A 15,482-nucleotide genomic window follows, 5' to 3' on the forward strand; every position below is an offset into this window, starting at 1 on the left:
GTATTGGTTTGCCCACCCTTTACAAAGGAGTTGATATGGATGAAATTTAACAAGGAGTTTATAAAAGTATTTAGCTAGGCAGAAAGTTGAAAACAACAAGAAGAGACAACTATATTATTTCATTAAGACAAAGCAGGCATATATGTCTAAGAGGACATGGTAGTAGCATTCTTTGGAAGGGAACACTCGGCTTCTTCTGCAGTTTCCAACCTTTTTGACTGCAACCACCAAGGGAAAAGAGAAATGTAAAATGTCTTTGCTAGTCAAATTCGTTAATGAGAAATCAGTAGATTTGTTAGAAAAACTTGCCTTTGATGGCTTCTTGGGCTTGGCAGTAGACTTCTTCTTAAGAGAGGAAGACTTGCAAAGAAGGGCGGCCTTGAATTTTTTCCCCTGAAATCATACAGTTGTTAATGAGAAATCAGGTTTTGATTAAGAAAGTAAATAATGTTTGGTTAAGAAACTTGCCAAGTTAGGCTTCTTCAAGCTCCTTTTGGACTGTACAAAATAATGAGTAGAGCTGACGAGTTGTTTTATGGAGAAAAAGATTTATATTTATGTATTAAAAAAAAAGAAACTCTAACTTGCCTTCTGAGGCTTGGGAGTATCATCCTCATCATCAGAATCAACCAAGCCGAACCACGTTACAAACTCTCGCCTTTTTGCCTCCAATTTTGCAAGATAAGACTGAAACAGTAGGAGTCAGAGATTAGATATTATCTCTATGTGAAAAAACAACTCTGGTATTATAATAAGAAGAAGAAGAAGAAAAGAAGAAAAACTTGCCTCTTGAAGCCTAACGGCGGACTCAAAATTTTCTAAGACCCGATAAAACCTCCCCGCAAGCCTAACGGCGGTCGTGGCGGTCAAAGAGATCATAGACCTCCATTTTAAACGCCTCTAAATCTCAGGTTTCTGTCATCATGCTCCGTGCATGCATTGGAAAACTTCCATCTTAACCAACTACTAAGTTACTTTGTAACTTCTTCTATAATTTCTCATATATCTGTTTCAGATATATGTTTTCTCAATATTTCTCATATATCTGTTTCAGATATATGTTTTCTCAATTGTAAGATGTTATTATCGAACAATTGTAAACCTTGGTTACTTTTATTTTAATGCATCAAATTTAGTCAAAAAAAAAAAAAAACTAAGATACTCATGCATCTAGAATGAAAAGGAAAACGGGAGATAAGAGGATGAAAAATTGTACTTAAATTTAGAGGAGGCAAGGATGCTTTACCTTATCTGCATGTTGGGGACTGTCGAGGTGGGCTTTGAAATCATCAAAGCTGTCGGAAGAAAAATCGTCGCATAATCCGCAACAATGCGATTCACAGCCTGTCTCCTGTCTTCTGGTATCATAGTTGGCAGACCCTGGATCTGTAGGGGAGAAACAACAACAGCATAACTAATAATAATTTGGTGGTGTAGAGGTAGAGAGAGATAGAGAGGGAGAAGACAAAACAACCTTTCAGTAAGCCAAGCCTATCCCAGACCCACTCTCCACCAAAGTTGTCGACTAGTAGGGTTGGAGGCTCTGGGTCTGCATGTTCGGTAACGGCTGGAAAAGCCAGCAGAAGATTGTAACGGGGGCCACGATTAAAAAACACGCAAATGATATCTTCCAATAGATCGGCATGGACGGCAGTTATGAGCATCATTGACAAGGGTGGTTCAAAACGAGGTTCTCTCGAAAACAAAGCACGGCGCACACAGCTCATCATGTCGGATCCTGAATGCCAGTTGAGAGTCTAAACCTCTGATTTTTTTTTGCTACAAAAACAAAATTTGAGATAAAGAAAGAGAGATTGATTTTTTACCTAGTGGAAGCTGTTTAATAACGACTCCACCAGAAGAGAGCGCTTTCAGAAAGTCATGAGAGCTAGGGACTCCTTCCAGGTTACCAATGCCAATTATGGTGAGCGGACCATTGTAACCTTGATTCTTCAACTCCGTCTCCGTGTCTATTCTCGGACCGACTCGACTTGGGTCATAACCATTTGGGAGCGGACGGGTGTCCATGTCCCACCACACGATCGTTTTAGAGGTCGCCAACTCTGGCGTCGCCTTCTTCACGTTCTTCATCATCTTTTTTAACCTAACACAATCAGTTAGACCGATGCTAATAACAGACAAACCAGAGACTGAAAATAACTGACCTCGTGTTTGAACCGCCAACAGGGAGTTAGAGATATAAGCTAGACGTACCATTTAGGGTTTCTTAAAACTTTACTTTGTATAAGCTTTTCTTAATGGGCTTACTACCTTTTTTATTGTTTTATTGTTTTATTGTCTCGGTCAGATCCGAGAATTTGGGAGCCATAAACATTTATTAAGAACATTTGTTACCAGTTTTTTTTTTAATAATCTCGGAATCTATATCTATATAAAAAGATCTGAAAATTTCGGGGGTCATCAACCCCAATGAAATCATTGGTAAACAACAAGTCATTGTCTAACTAAAATGTTTGAAGCTTTCAAATCACGTATGGATTCACTTATATCAGGCAAGCAAACATTTAAAAGTAAAACCATAATGTTTCAACCCTCATTATTTTTGAATACAGTATATTTTTGTCACTGTTTTGAATACAGTATAAACTAGTTTCTGACCCGCCCTTTCTAGGGCGGGCATATTTTTTGTTTTACTTTATTTTAAAAAAATTTAATTTTCGTATTTAAATTTTTTTGTAACGATATTTTTTATTTCTTTAATCATATTTGTGTTAATTTTTTTAATTATTACTAATAAATACATAAATATAATTAAATTTGAAATTTGTTGCGATATTTTGTATTTGATAATCATTTTGTATGTTTCATAAAATAACCCGTAGATAATCTTAATAGTAAAAACATCAAATTGTTGTCATATATAATAACTTTAGTTAACCTTCACCTTTCCATTAAGGCATTAACATTAAACTGTCGCCATATTTAAACAACTTCTTAATGTATATATTTTATCTTTATTTCAAATCATAACTGTTGCTATATATGATAACTTACAGAGAAGTGGATTCCACCTTTTGTGGAAATAAGGTCGATGATAGTATTAAAAAGCAGTAAGAAATGTAATGAAATATATATTGATTGAAGTACTCTAGCGGGTATATTCAAACAATGCAGTTATCAATAGGTCGATGATAGTGTTATATCTTTTATATGCAGTCATAAAATAATTAGTTGGACTACACCTATATCAATAGGTCATGTTCCTGTTTTAATAGAATATAGATGATAGATGATCATAATCACCAGAATACAAAAGCATTATCTAGGTAAATCATTTTGATGGCTAATGAAAAAAAAACTGATCGAGCATATACTATGCAGATACAATATAGATGGAATTTAACAAGGCGTTGATAAAGTATTAGCTAACATACAATTTAAATCAAGACTTGAAAACAGCAACTAATAGTACAGTAGTACAAACTTTTCACCATACGAAATGGCCTTTAAAGAACAACAAGACAACTCTCTTTCATTAAGATAAAAGACGCCTCTCTAGGAGAACATTGTAGTAGCATTCTTTGGAAAGGAGCACTAAGCTTCTTCTGCAATCTCCAACTGCAATGTTGTAGCACCCAAAAAAGAAAATCCAGTAAACCAAAATGAGAGATGTAAGTGCACCCCCCAATGGGGCGTTCTAACCAAAAGGTTCTTAAAATAGCCCCATTGGGGGTGCTCTAAATGTTTTAGTCGTAGTTTATGAGAAAACAGATTTGTTACAAAAACGTGCCTTTGATAGCTTTATAGTTGCCTTTGATAGCTTCTAGTTAAAAAAAAAAAAAGTAAGCAAACAAAAATGAGAGATGTAAATGTCTTAGTCATAGTTGTTTACGAGAAATCATAGTTGTTTACAGGAAATCGGATTTGTTAGAAAACTTGCCTTTGATAACTTCTTCGCCTTGGCAGTAGGATTTTTCTTTAGAGAGGAAGACTTACAAAGAAGGCCAAACTTGAATCTTTTTCCCTGCAATCGTAGTTGTTCCTGAGAAATCATATTTGTTAAGAAATTATGTTTGGTTAATTAAGAAAAACTTGCCTTTGATTGCATCTTAGGCTTCTTCAACCTTTTTGACTGTAGAAAAAGTCAGTAAAGAAAAATAATGAAAGCTGCATAGTTTATGTGAATTTTTTTTTTGTATTTCTGTATTAAAAAAAAAAAAATCTAACTTGCCTTCTCAGTCTTGGGAATATCATCATCCTCATCATCATCTTTAAAATAATTGTCAAACTCTATAAACTCTAGCCTTTTTGCCTTCACTTTTGCAAGATAAGGCTGTATATTTCACAACATTTGGAGTGAGAGATTAGATATTATATATCTAATTAATTTTCTGTGAAAATACTCTTGTATTAAGAAAAAACTTGCCTCTCTAAGCTTATGGGCCTCATAAGATTCTGCTTCACGATTAAACTTCCACGCAAGGTAACTAAGATACTTATCCATCTTAATGAGGAGAAGAGAATCAAAAGGGAAACGAGAGATTAGAGGATGAAAGATGTATTGATACAAAACTTAGAGGAGGCAAGGATGCTTACCTTATCTGTATGTGGGGGAGTTTTGAAGTGCGTGGTGAAATCATCAAAGCTGGGAAAAGAAAGATCGCATAATCCGCAAAAATGCATTTCACAGCCTGTGTCCTGTCTCCTAATCTCATTGGCAGACCCTGAATCTGTTGGGGCAAACAACAGCTTGATTAATTTGGTGGTGTAGAGAGAGAGAGAGAGAGAGAGAGAGAGAGAGAGAGAGAGAGAGAGAGAGAGAGAGAGAGAGACCTTTCAGTAAGCCAAACCTATCCCAGACCCACTCTCCACCAAAGTTGTCGACTAGTAGGGAAGAAGGCTCTGGGTCAGCATGTTCGGTAACGTACGGATAAGCCAGAAGAAGATTGTAAAGGGCGCCACGAATATAAAACACGGAAACGACTTCTTCCAATAGATCAGCATGGACGGCAGATATGACCATCATTGTCAACGGAGGTTGAAAACGACTTTCAGACGAATTCAAAGCCTCGTTCACACATAGAATCATGTTGGATCCTGCATGCCAATTGAATCTAAACCCTAAATTTTTGTGATCTGAAATTAAAATTTTAAAAGAAAGAAAGAGAGCTTAACCTAGTTGAAGCTGTTTAATAACGACTCCACCTGAAGAGAGCGCTTTCAGGAAGTCGTGAGGGACTCCTTCCAGGTTACCAATGCCAATGATGGTGAGCGGACCATTGTAGCCTAGATTCTTCAACTCCGTGTCTATTCTCGGACCCAGCCGACATGGGTCATAACCACTGGGGAGTGGACAGCTGTCCATGTCCCACCACACGAACGTTTCAGATATCGCGAACTCTGGCGACGCCTTCTTGACGTTCTTCATCATCTTTTTAACCTGACACAATTAATCAATCAGACCGACGTGAATAATAGACAAACAAGAGACTGAAAATCACTGACCCCTTGTCTGAAACGCCGACAGAAATGTAGAGATAAAATAAAAGCTAGCTAGGCGAGGTCTAGATATACGCACCATTCAGGGTTTCTTATAATTTTATAATATAAGCTCTTCTTAATGGGCTTTTATGGCCAGCTTAACATTTATCAGGGCCCTAAGGCAAAACTTTTTTTTAACCCTTTAAACTTTAAAGTTTATATATATATATTTAATTTTTTAATTTTTTAAAAATTTTAGTAGTAATATTTTGTTTATTTGTGATGAAAACAAAACTATATACTTAGAAAATACTACCCCTTCTCAAATTTATTTATAACTTTTTTTAAAGAAAAATACGTATAGAAACATGTATTTATAAAAAGAAATTTGATCATTTAACTATTAATATATGGAGAGACTAGTAATTGGATCCGGAGTGGTCAGTTGGCACTGGGTTTAATAGTTTTATGGGTGATCAGTTGGGTTTTGTCTCACTTTTTAGCTTTATTTATGTTTAAATCATCAAATCTTACCAATGATGTAGATATAGTTTTTAAATTTAAAGCATATATCAAAATTGTACTAGTTTTTGTGAATCATAACTTAGCTTTATTTCTAAAGCTATTAAAATAAGTTTTTCTTATGTAAATTAGGCAAAAAAATCCTACATCTTTATTATTTAGGTTGTAGCATATGTAAAATGAAAAAATCATGTACAGTATCAAATAAATGTGATAATATAGGTATAATTTATTACTATTTAGATATTAACTTTTGCTATAATTTTAGAAATTTATAGATAACTTTAAATAACCTTTGGATAATTTTATAAAAAATAAAATTTCAAAAACTTAAATGTCATTTATATATTACATTAAATAATAGTATAACGTTGATAATTTTATTTTGCTTATTAATATAAATTATTTTTATTAATAGAAAATAATTAAATATATATATACATCACATATTTCATATGTGTTATTTTAAAATATCTACATCTAAGAACTCACAGCTACAAGCCTACAACCAACATAACTATGTAAAAATCTCTGTAAAAAAACTTACATCAATAAATTTACATCTACAACCAAATCATTTATAAGTTATATCATAAAATCTTACAGCAAATTTTATGCAGCTACAATCCAACCAATTACAACTGCAATCCAACTAATCACGTAATCATCCACGTTTTCTTTATTGCTTTCTCGTCTCCGATTTTAAGTATGAGAGCTACGAATCAATATCGTTTAATTAATACCTCCTACAAGTCGATTAATCACTATGAAAGAAGCACTCATAAATCATTTTAGCAAATATAACCGTTTTGATTGGTTGCACTAATAGAAGATTGTACAAGTTGTGTAGCAATGCATGCTTTCTAACCAATCCAAAACTGTATTACAAAAGTGAGCATTGCAAAATATATATGGAAGATTACCTTTTGTTTTTATTTAAAGTAAAATTGATGGTACAAATGCAACCCCTATACTACATATAAACACATAAGTTAAAGAGAGAATTTTAAATTAAATTCTCTCAGAATAAAACCACATTAGTTTTTACATGTAATTCTTCTTACATTTTCACGTTCGTTTTATTTAACCTAATTAACTACTTTCTAACCTCTATAAATTCGTTTTCTTTAACCAAAAAAATCTCCCTTTATAGTGAATTAATTTAGCCTTTTATAAATAAAAAATAATAATTTGTTAGCCTCTAAAACAATAATCTAGTTATATATCTCATTCAAATATTTCACATCAAGTCTTCATATATTTGGTATACCGTATACGTATGTATGTAGATACTATATATTATTATCTTTTTCAACATTAAAGGGAGATATATATATATAGCTTAAAGACAGTCCCAGTGATATATATTCATATCCGGTGAAAACCCTCCGCCGGATATATAACCTCCGCAGCCAACGCCGTCGAGCCCACAGCCACCGAAAACTCAGTACCACTCTCTTCCTCGTCCTCATGCTGATTTCCGCTACCTTGTTGATGCCGTGGCACATGCTGCAATGAATGCTCTAAATTAGCCGGGGCCATGACGTCATAGCTAACGGCTGCTGCTGCTTCTGCCGTCGCGGTGAAACTATTCATGGCGGCTCCGGCAAGAGTGGTGGAGGCGGATGAGTTGTTGGAGTATTCAGGTTGTTGCATAACGACTAGTTGTTGATGTTGTTGGTGATGATTTTGTTGTTGTTGCATAACGTTGGCCATTGCGACTCTACTGTTTATTAGTTGTGATTGCACCAGTGATAACTCCGCCTGTAGCGAGGCCACCTAATATTTTCATGGTTATAAGATTACTTTTATTTATTGATGAAAGATGAATAAAAATATGTTAAATTTTGTTTGTCAAAAGTTAGAATTAACGTATATGCTTTTATAGGTCGGAAAACATGTATATGATGTCAAAGAAATAAAAATAACCTGCAACCAACAAATTAAGTGGAATCAAAGTACGGCAAGTTTTTAATTAGACCCAAAAAAAAAGTACTGAAAATTTTACCTTTTCTTGTGTTGTAATATATCAAAGCTTCTATGCTAGTTTCAAAAAAAAAAAGCTTCTATGTTATCTTTTTTTTTTTCTTTTTTTGTAAATGTTCTGTGTTATCTTTATTATTACTTTTATATTTTTGTTTATCTGAAACTTTCAAAGATACGCACATTGCCAACTTTAACCGTTACAAACTATACTAGGTAACAAAATTCGAAGTCTCATTGAATAATATCATTTTTGTTCATTTAAAAGCTAATATACTAATAGACATTTTTATCTTCTATCGTATGAAATTCACCTGTTGTTGGAGAGCAAGGATGGTTGAGACGCAGCCATACACAGGATCAGAGAGCCTAGCTTGAGCCTCATATGAAATCGTAACTACAGCGTCATGACGACGGTTCACCGGAATATGATGCAACAGTTTCGACACGTTGCTGGCTCCAAATACCTTATGGACCGCCGCGAACCTAGCCGCTCCTTGGTCCGACCCGAAATGTGGAGCGAAAATGCATCCACTCACACACTTCCTTCTCAAGAACTTGCAAGCCCCACAAGGCGAGACCGTTCCTGTCCCCGTCGTTGCAGCTGCCGCCATAGCTCCTCCACCGGAAGATAATGATGACGTCGTAGTGTGTTGTGAGGTTCGTCTCCCGGCTGCTGATTTCCGGCGAGAATCTGAGGTGTTGTGGCCAGATCGCTGCTGATCAGCCATAACCAAATCAGCATTAATTAATTAGCTTTAGTTGATGAGAGGTACTTGTGAACTAATAATATCGATAAATGTACGTTATTTATATATGAGTGTTTATGTAGAAGTATAAATGTGGGTATATAAGTAGAAAAACGGAGGAGGCCACGTTTGTTTCATGAAGGAGGTCGCGAGGTGAATGGGGTAATCGTTTCTTTTTTTTCCTTGTTGTTGTTTTAAAATTAAATATAAGTAATATTCTTGTTATTGGAAAATCATCAATATTAGCATAATATAATAATAGCAATGTATGCAATTAAATTTCTTTATAATTCGAATTCTTTTTATACCAAACGTATGGTTAGGTGCAAGAAAGAGAGTATAAATGGGAAGAAGGTGTGATGGTAGATGCACGTGCAAAGAGAGTGTTTGTGTGTGTTGCTACTAGCTAGTATTCATTACTGTATACTTATTTTCATATTTCGTCTCTTAAATTTTGAAGTTCTAGATACTAGTAGTTATGCTTATGACATATCTTAATTAGCACTAGTCTGACAAACGTCTTACTGAAATGCGTACGTTAAATATAAACGTCTGAAATCATACAAGGAATCCCTATTTTTAATATCTTTTAATCATAAAAGATGAGCACTAATAAACGTTTCCAAAAAGGGAAAACTTTTGGAAGTTGTTAACATGAGATGCATGGCAGGGTACTATTAAATGAAGTTAATTATAACTTGGATGGTTAGTTTAGGTTAAACTTAGTAAATCTAACCCAAAAGTATACTCAATTGCTAGGAAAAGAGTAAAAAATATATTTCACTGAAAATACATGAAGTACACAATTTTTTTTTAAGAAGGCAATCGTACAACAACTTGGAGTTTTAAGCCTGTAGATGCAATTTAAATTAGCATCTGCTATCATATACTCATGAGTTTACAGCACTTCGTTTGTGTATATAAAATGATATCTAGACCTGATGACATTTACTTTCAATTCTCATGTTCCAGTTATGGTTAGGTTTCGTTCATAGTTGATGGTAGACTGCTGGAGGCTATCTGTATGATCAAAAGACTTGTAAATGTCCGATTACAATGATTAGTAATAACAAATTGTGTAGTCGTATCATCTGATTAAGTATCGTATACGTATGGATACGTACGTACGTATATGTGATGTGTAAGTACGTATATGTGTAAGTTTATGTCTGAGGGAGGAGAGGCACAAGAATCGTGTTGACCGTTTCGTGTGGAGTTCTTTGGAAGCTAACCAACCTTCATGTCTGTCGTGCTCCTTTCTTCACAACATTATTCCCTTTCGTTTCACTTCCTTATTTTACCAAAATTTTATTTATATATGTATTTATGAAATTTAAAACATCATACTTCTAACTAATAATGTTTTCTTTACGATAGCCTCATTCATTATTGCATATTAATTCGGAATGAATCAAAATATTGAAATGTTATCAGCATATTAGCAGATGAATAGGTCTTTCTTGATGAGTTGATCAGCTTAGAAGTGTCAACCTTTCTTCTCATTCTTTTTATGATTTTCAGACTAATAGAACTCTAATTTTGAGTGATCCCGTCTGGATAACCTAACCCGCACCCACAACCAAATCCACATTCATTGCCTCCTTCGTGCCTACTGAGAGTGCTAAGCACTATCAATATCCTCCCACACATTCATGTACATCTTTTCTACTGACTCATATATCCACTAGACTCAATGTAAATCATCACCACTCATTCTTGAGATATCGTTTTCGGCATGAAATGGAAAATTGAGAAATTAGGGATAAATTAATTTGTGTAGGCTAGATAAATTTAGAGAGAGAGAGAGTTCAAAAGAGTTTAACCGTTCAAACTACCACATCGGAAGAACTGATTAGTAGCCAGAATAATGAATTGAATTTTTTCCAATTTTTTTTGGTTCATTAAAATACCAAAAAAAAAACATATAGCAATTTATATTTCTTAACTTATCAGAAACATTTAATTGAAGTAATGTTTTATCAAATAACATATTGTCTTAATACAAGAAGAAGTACATATTTTAATTTTGTTTCCATGGAAAAGAATTATATTGTAGTTTTTTTTGTTATGATTATCATAGTTTCATTACAATTATTATTTTTTCTCAATTTTTGTGGTTGTGTGGTAAAATTACAAATTTTAATGTCAAAATGTTTCAAATTTGATTTATTTGTTATAAAAAAGTACGCTTACGGTCTATTTATTTATTCGGAAAAAAGTATATCCGTAAAATGCATTTCTAATTGGAAATTACTCAGGCTCCTTCAAAGCTTTGAAATATACTCCAAATTAGTAAAAAATAATTTATGTTTTGGCTTTTAAGTTAAATATTTACGAAACCAAATTTAGCAACAAAAAAAAAGAAAAAGAAAACTTTTTGGTCAAATCGAACATATGTGGTTAAGTGTCGGTTAAATTGGGAGACTCCATTGGTCCGTATCGGACCGTTCGTCTACACTTTAAAAAAAAAAAAATTTTACTTTCTCAGAAAGAAAACTTATCAGAAAAAAAATCCACCAGAGGAAAAATTCACAAAGGACCAAACGAGAGTTCCCGAGGATGCCGTCACCACCGACGACGACTTCTCTCTCCGTGACTCAAACCATAAACGGATCCCACAGCTTCACGATCAAAGGCTACTCTCTAGCCAAAGGAATCGGGATCGGGAAACACATCGCGAGCGACACGTTCACCGTCGGCGGGTACGAGTGGGCCATCTACTTCTACCCCGACGGCAAGAATCCTGAGGATAACTCGGCGTATGTCTCTGTTTTTATTGCCTTGGCTAGCGATGGGACCGATGTGAGGGCGTTGTTTGAGCTGTCGTTGCTGGATCAGAGTGGGAAAGGGAAGCATAAGGTTCATAGTCATTTTGATCGGGCTCTTGAGAGTGGGCCTTATACTCTTAAGTATCGTGGCAGCATGTGGTTCGTCTCTTGATTTTGTCTTTAGCTTCTTTTTTTTTTGTTAGGGTTTGGAATTAGCCTTTGTCTGGTCTTAAAGGTGATGTCTTTGGTTTTGATTTTTGGAATTGAAAGAACCCAAACGTAGTTTAATTGTTTGGTAATGAAAAGGAATTATTCAGTTTTGTATATCATTTTACCATAGTGTCTTGTTCTCTGCAGTCATTCACTATTAGATTAACCTTTTGTCTGGTCTTAAAGGTGATGTCTTTGGTTTTGATTTTGGAATTGAAAGAACCAAACATAGTTTAACTGTTTGGTAATGAAAAGGAATTATTCAGTTTTGTTACATTATTGCCCATAGTGTCTTTGTTATCTGTTTGTTTAGTTTCAGAGGAATCAGTCTCTTTTGGATCAACCTTTGTCTGGTCTTAAAGAACCAAACGTAGTTAACTGTTTGGTAATGAAAAGGAATCTTTCAGCTTTGTACATCATCCAACATAGTGTGTTGCTCTCTGCTTGTTTACATTTAGAGGAATCATTTTCCTCTTGGATCAACCTTTGTCTGGGCTTTAAATGTGATGCCTTTGGCTTTTGATTCTGGACTCTGAAAGACCAGAAACATAGTTAGTTAACTGTTTGGTAATGAAAAGGAACCGTTTAGTTCTGGATATCATCCACCATAGTGTCTTGTTCTCTGCTTGTTTAATTTCGGAGGAATCATTCACTCTTAGATAAACCATTGTCTAGTCTTAAAGGTGATGCCTTTACTTAGTTTTGGACTCTGAAAGAACCCATACATAGTTAGTTAACTGTTTGGTAATGAAAAGACATCATTCAGTTTTGTAATAATACACCATAGTGTCTTATTCTCCGCTTGCTTAATTTCACTCATTCATCTATGTACTTCACTGTTTCTTTACAGGGGATACAAACGCTTTTTCAGAAGAACTCTCCTGGAAGCATCTGACTATCTCAAGGACGATTGTCTGAAGATTAACTGCACCGTGGGAGTTGTAGTCTCTGAAATAGACTGCCCACGCTTACATTCCATCCACGTCCCTGCTTCTGACATTGGATCCCACTTCGGAATGCTTCTTGAGAACGAGGACGGCTCAGATATAACCTTCAACGTCTCCGGTGAAAAGTTCCGTGCTCACAGGCTTGTGTTAGCTGCTCGGTCTCCCGTCTTCGAAAGCGAGTTTCTCGATGTTATTGGAGAAGAAGAAGAGCGTGATATCGAAGTGACAGACATGGAACCAAAGGTTTTCAAGGTATAGCTTTGTCTTAAACCTTTTGAAGTTGCTGTAAGCGCCTGTCTGATTCTTGATGCTTTTTTTGTGTTGAAGGCTTTGCTTCATTACATATACAAAGATGCTCTCATCGAAGATGCAGAGTCAGCATCCTCTTCTGGCTCTTCCGTTGGTCCATCAGCGTCAGATACATTAGCTGCAAAGCTGCTAGGAGCTGCTGATAAGTACAAGTTGCCTAGACTGAGTTTAATGTGCGAGTCAGTGCTCTGCAAGGATATCTCAGTAGACTCAGTTGCTAATATTCTAGCACTTGCTGACCGTTACAATGCCTCTGCCTTGAAATCAGTTTGTCTGAAATTTGCAGCGGAGAATCTCATTGGTAATGAAATGATCTTATTGCCCTTTATGTCTCTCATAACTGAGTTCTAAACTTAGATGTTTGATGTTATTACAGCTGTTATGAGATCAGATGGGTTTGATTATCTAAGGGAACACTGCCCATCACTCCAGTCTGAGCTTCTCAAAACAGTTGCTGGATGTGAGGAGGAGTTAAGCGGAGGAGGAGGAGGAGGAGGGAAGACGAGAAGCGTGTGGGGGCAATTCTCAGACGGTGGAGCTGACACAAACGAGAGGAGCGTTAGGCAACAACATGCTTGGGGAGAGGTCAATGGAGCAGAGAGAAGCCAGAGTGTTTGGGTTCAAGTTGTGAACGCTAATGCAAGCGGTAGAAACAATGATGATGATAACAACGAGAACGGTGATGATGACGACGACCCCATGGCAGAAGATTGAGCAAATAAAAGAGTAATAAAGAGGGTGTTGTCGTTTGTATATTTTAATGGAATTGAAAATCTAAGTCAAATCTAGTGTTATTGCTTCTGTCATTTTAAAATCCAATTTTAATTGGTTCTATGATTTTAAAACAGATTTTAGAATTATGTGTTATTTCATAACATGGATTTGTTTAAAGATTTGATTTAGATTTGGATTTAAGTGGATATATAAACAATTTTAAGAGTTAAATACAAAGAAGCAAATATTGATATGAACCTTGTTATTTGGGTTGAATTTGTATTATTTGTAATTCTCTATATTTTTTGTCCTAATAAACATCAACTGACATTAACCGTATTATTCTCTTGAGATTCCAGCAACAAGTAAAAAGGTGGCTGCGACAAAAGAAAAAGTACTAGTTTTCTATCGAAATCTCCATATAGACCAATATAACTAGTTTCAATAGAGGTGGAAACAAAACGTGTCTTTCTTACAAACATAGTGAATTAACTTATCATATTATCGTGATTTAAACAATAGAAGCAATCACATATCAAGAAAAAACACTATCAAATGAAACAAGAAAATTGTATTTTGTCAAACTTAGCAATGATCACTCTTGTTTTGATTGGTTCTTAAGCTCTTTTTGTCAAATTTATACATTATCAAACATGAATCCAAAGTTTATTGGACAACAAGAAATTTCAGAAGAAAAAATAAAATATATCCATAGCCTAAAGATGATTAATTAGATGTCATATTACTATCCTGAGTCTCTATTCCCCCTAGAAAAAAACCCTGGCAGTCAAGAGAAAAAGAGAGAGTTTTTTTTTTTAGTTTCAAGCCGATAGCCGGAGGTTTCTATAGCTCCGACATCGGTTTCTTTGATTCGTTTTGTTTTTTTTTCTTTGATTTGCTTTACTTTCTATCACTTGGTTTGTTTGATTGTCAATTTATTTTAAATCTGGAAAAAAAAATTTATTGTTATTTTGTATGTTTCTTCTAATGGATTTGATAACACAAAATCTTCGGTTCAATTGAACCGTTTAGAAAAGATAATTGACAGATCTACAGCGGATGGTGGCGACGGGTCTTACCGGCTTCAATCGTTGGTGATAGAGTTTTTGCTGCAAACTATGGTTACTTCGAAAGGCAGCACAAAATTCTATGGAATTGTAATCTCTTTGACTCTATTATTTTCAATAGAGCAATATGAAGAGTTGTCTCGTCTCGGTGACTCCTACTGGAATATTAAAAAGAGAGTAGCAATCGTTCCCAATTCAATTTGAAACGTGGTGGTTTTGGATTAATATGAAGATTATCTATTTGAGATTCAACTATTCCAAAAGCAATTATGGAGCTTTTATATGAAAAATCTTTCGTCATCCATACGCAAGATATATTTGTGTTAGTTTACTTTTGATCTTTACTGGTGTATCTTTTTTCTATATTTGTTTTGCTAATTCTCATTATTTAGAATTCTTTGCCTAGAAAGCTTAATAATACAATCGACAAAAAAAAAGATGTTATATTACCAACTGGTGCTATTAATTTTCTGTCGAAGTATATGTTTGAAGCATTTATAACTAGAACTTCAATTGCAAACTCATTTGTTAATTTTCTGTTTGAGTTATATTATTTTAAATAACACAATTTAACATAGATTATATATAAACTTAAAGAAAATAAAATTAAAATGATAGAAAACATAAAAAACCATGATCCAAATATAATTAATTCGGCTATATAATTATTGTAATAATCTTATACTATTATATAGCAATCAGAGATAACATACTATTGTTGTATATCTTAAATAGTGTCAATTAAAATGAATAAGGATATATAATTTTAAG

At 34.5% G+C, this 15,482-nt stretch overlaps 3 protein-coding genes across 3 annotated transcripts; 1 reads left to right on the forward strand and 2 right to left on the reverse strand.

Moving 5' to 3' along the window:
• Positions 1-3,439: 3,439 nt before the first annotated feature.
• On the reverse strand, positions 3,440-5,407 carry LOC111199538. Its single transcript, XM_048777272.1, has 7 exons — positions 5,137-5,407; positions 4,795-5,058; positions 4,558-4,691; positions 4,388-4,465; positions 4,193-4,294; positions 4,058-4,093; positions 3,440-3,985 (listed from the first exon to the last, which is right to left on the reverse strand). The coding sequence occupies exons 1-7, from the start codon at positions 5,390-5,392 to the stop codon at positions 3,860-3,862; spliced, it is 996 nt and encodes a 331-aa protein (XP_048633229.1). The 5' UTR covers positions 5,393-5,407; the 3' UTR covers positions 3,440-3,859.
• A 1,751-nt stretch (positions 5,408-7,158) lies between these two features.
• LOC106449197 (LOB domain-containing protein 20) lies at positions 7,159-8,790 on the reverse strand. The gene is made up of 2 exons (XM_013890990.3): positions 8,262-8,790; positions 7,159-7,743 (listed from the first exon to the last, which is right to left on the reverse strand). The coding sequence occupies exons 1-2, from the start codon at positions 8,676-8,678 to the stop codon at positions 7,333-7,335; spliced, it is 828 nt and encodes a 275-aa protein (XP_013746444.1). The 5' UTR covers positions 8,679-8,790; the 3' UTR covers positions 7,159-7,332.
• A 2,375-nt stretch (positions 8,791-11,165) lies between these two features.
• Positions 11,166-13,875, forward strand: LOC106433093 (BTB/POZ and MATH domain-containing protein 4; the record flags this gene model as incomplete). Its single annotated transcript, XM_013873939.3, has 4 exons — positions 11,166-11,623; positions 12,525-12,873; positions 12,949-13,231; positions 13,307-13,875. Coding segments are annotated over 4 exons (1,428 nt in total), but the record flags the coding sequence as incomplete, so codon positions are not given.
• Positions 13,876-15,482: the final 1,607 nt, after the last annotated feature.

The sequence above is a fragment of the Brassica napus genome, chromosome A1 (genome assembly GCF_020379485.1).
Source record: "Brassica napus cultivar Da-Ae chromosome A1, Da-Ae, whole genome shotgun sequence".
Lineage (NCBI taxonomy): Eukaryota > Viridiplantae > Streptophyta > Magnoliopsida > Brassicales > Brassicaceae > Brassica > Brassica napus.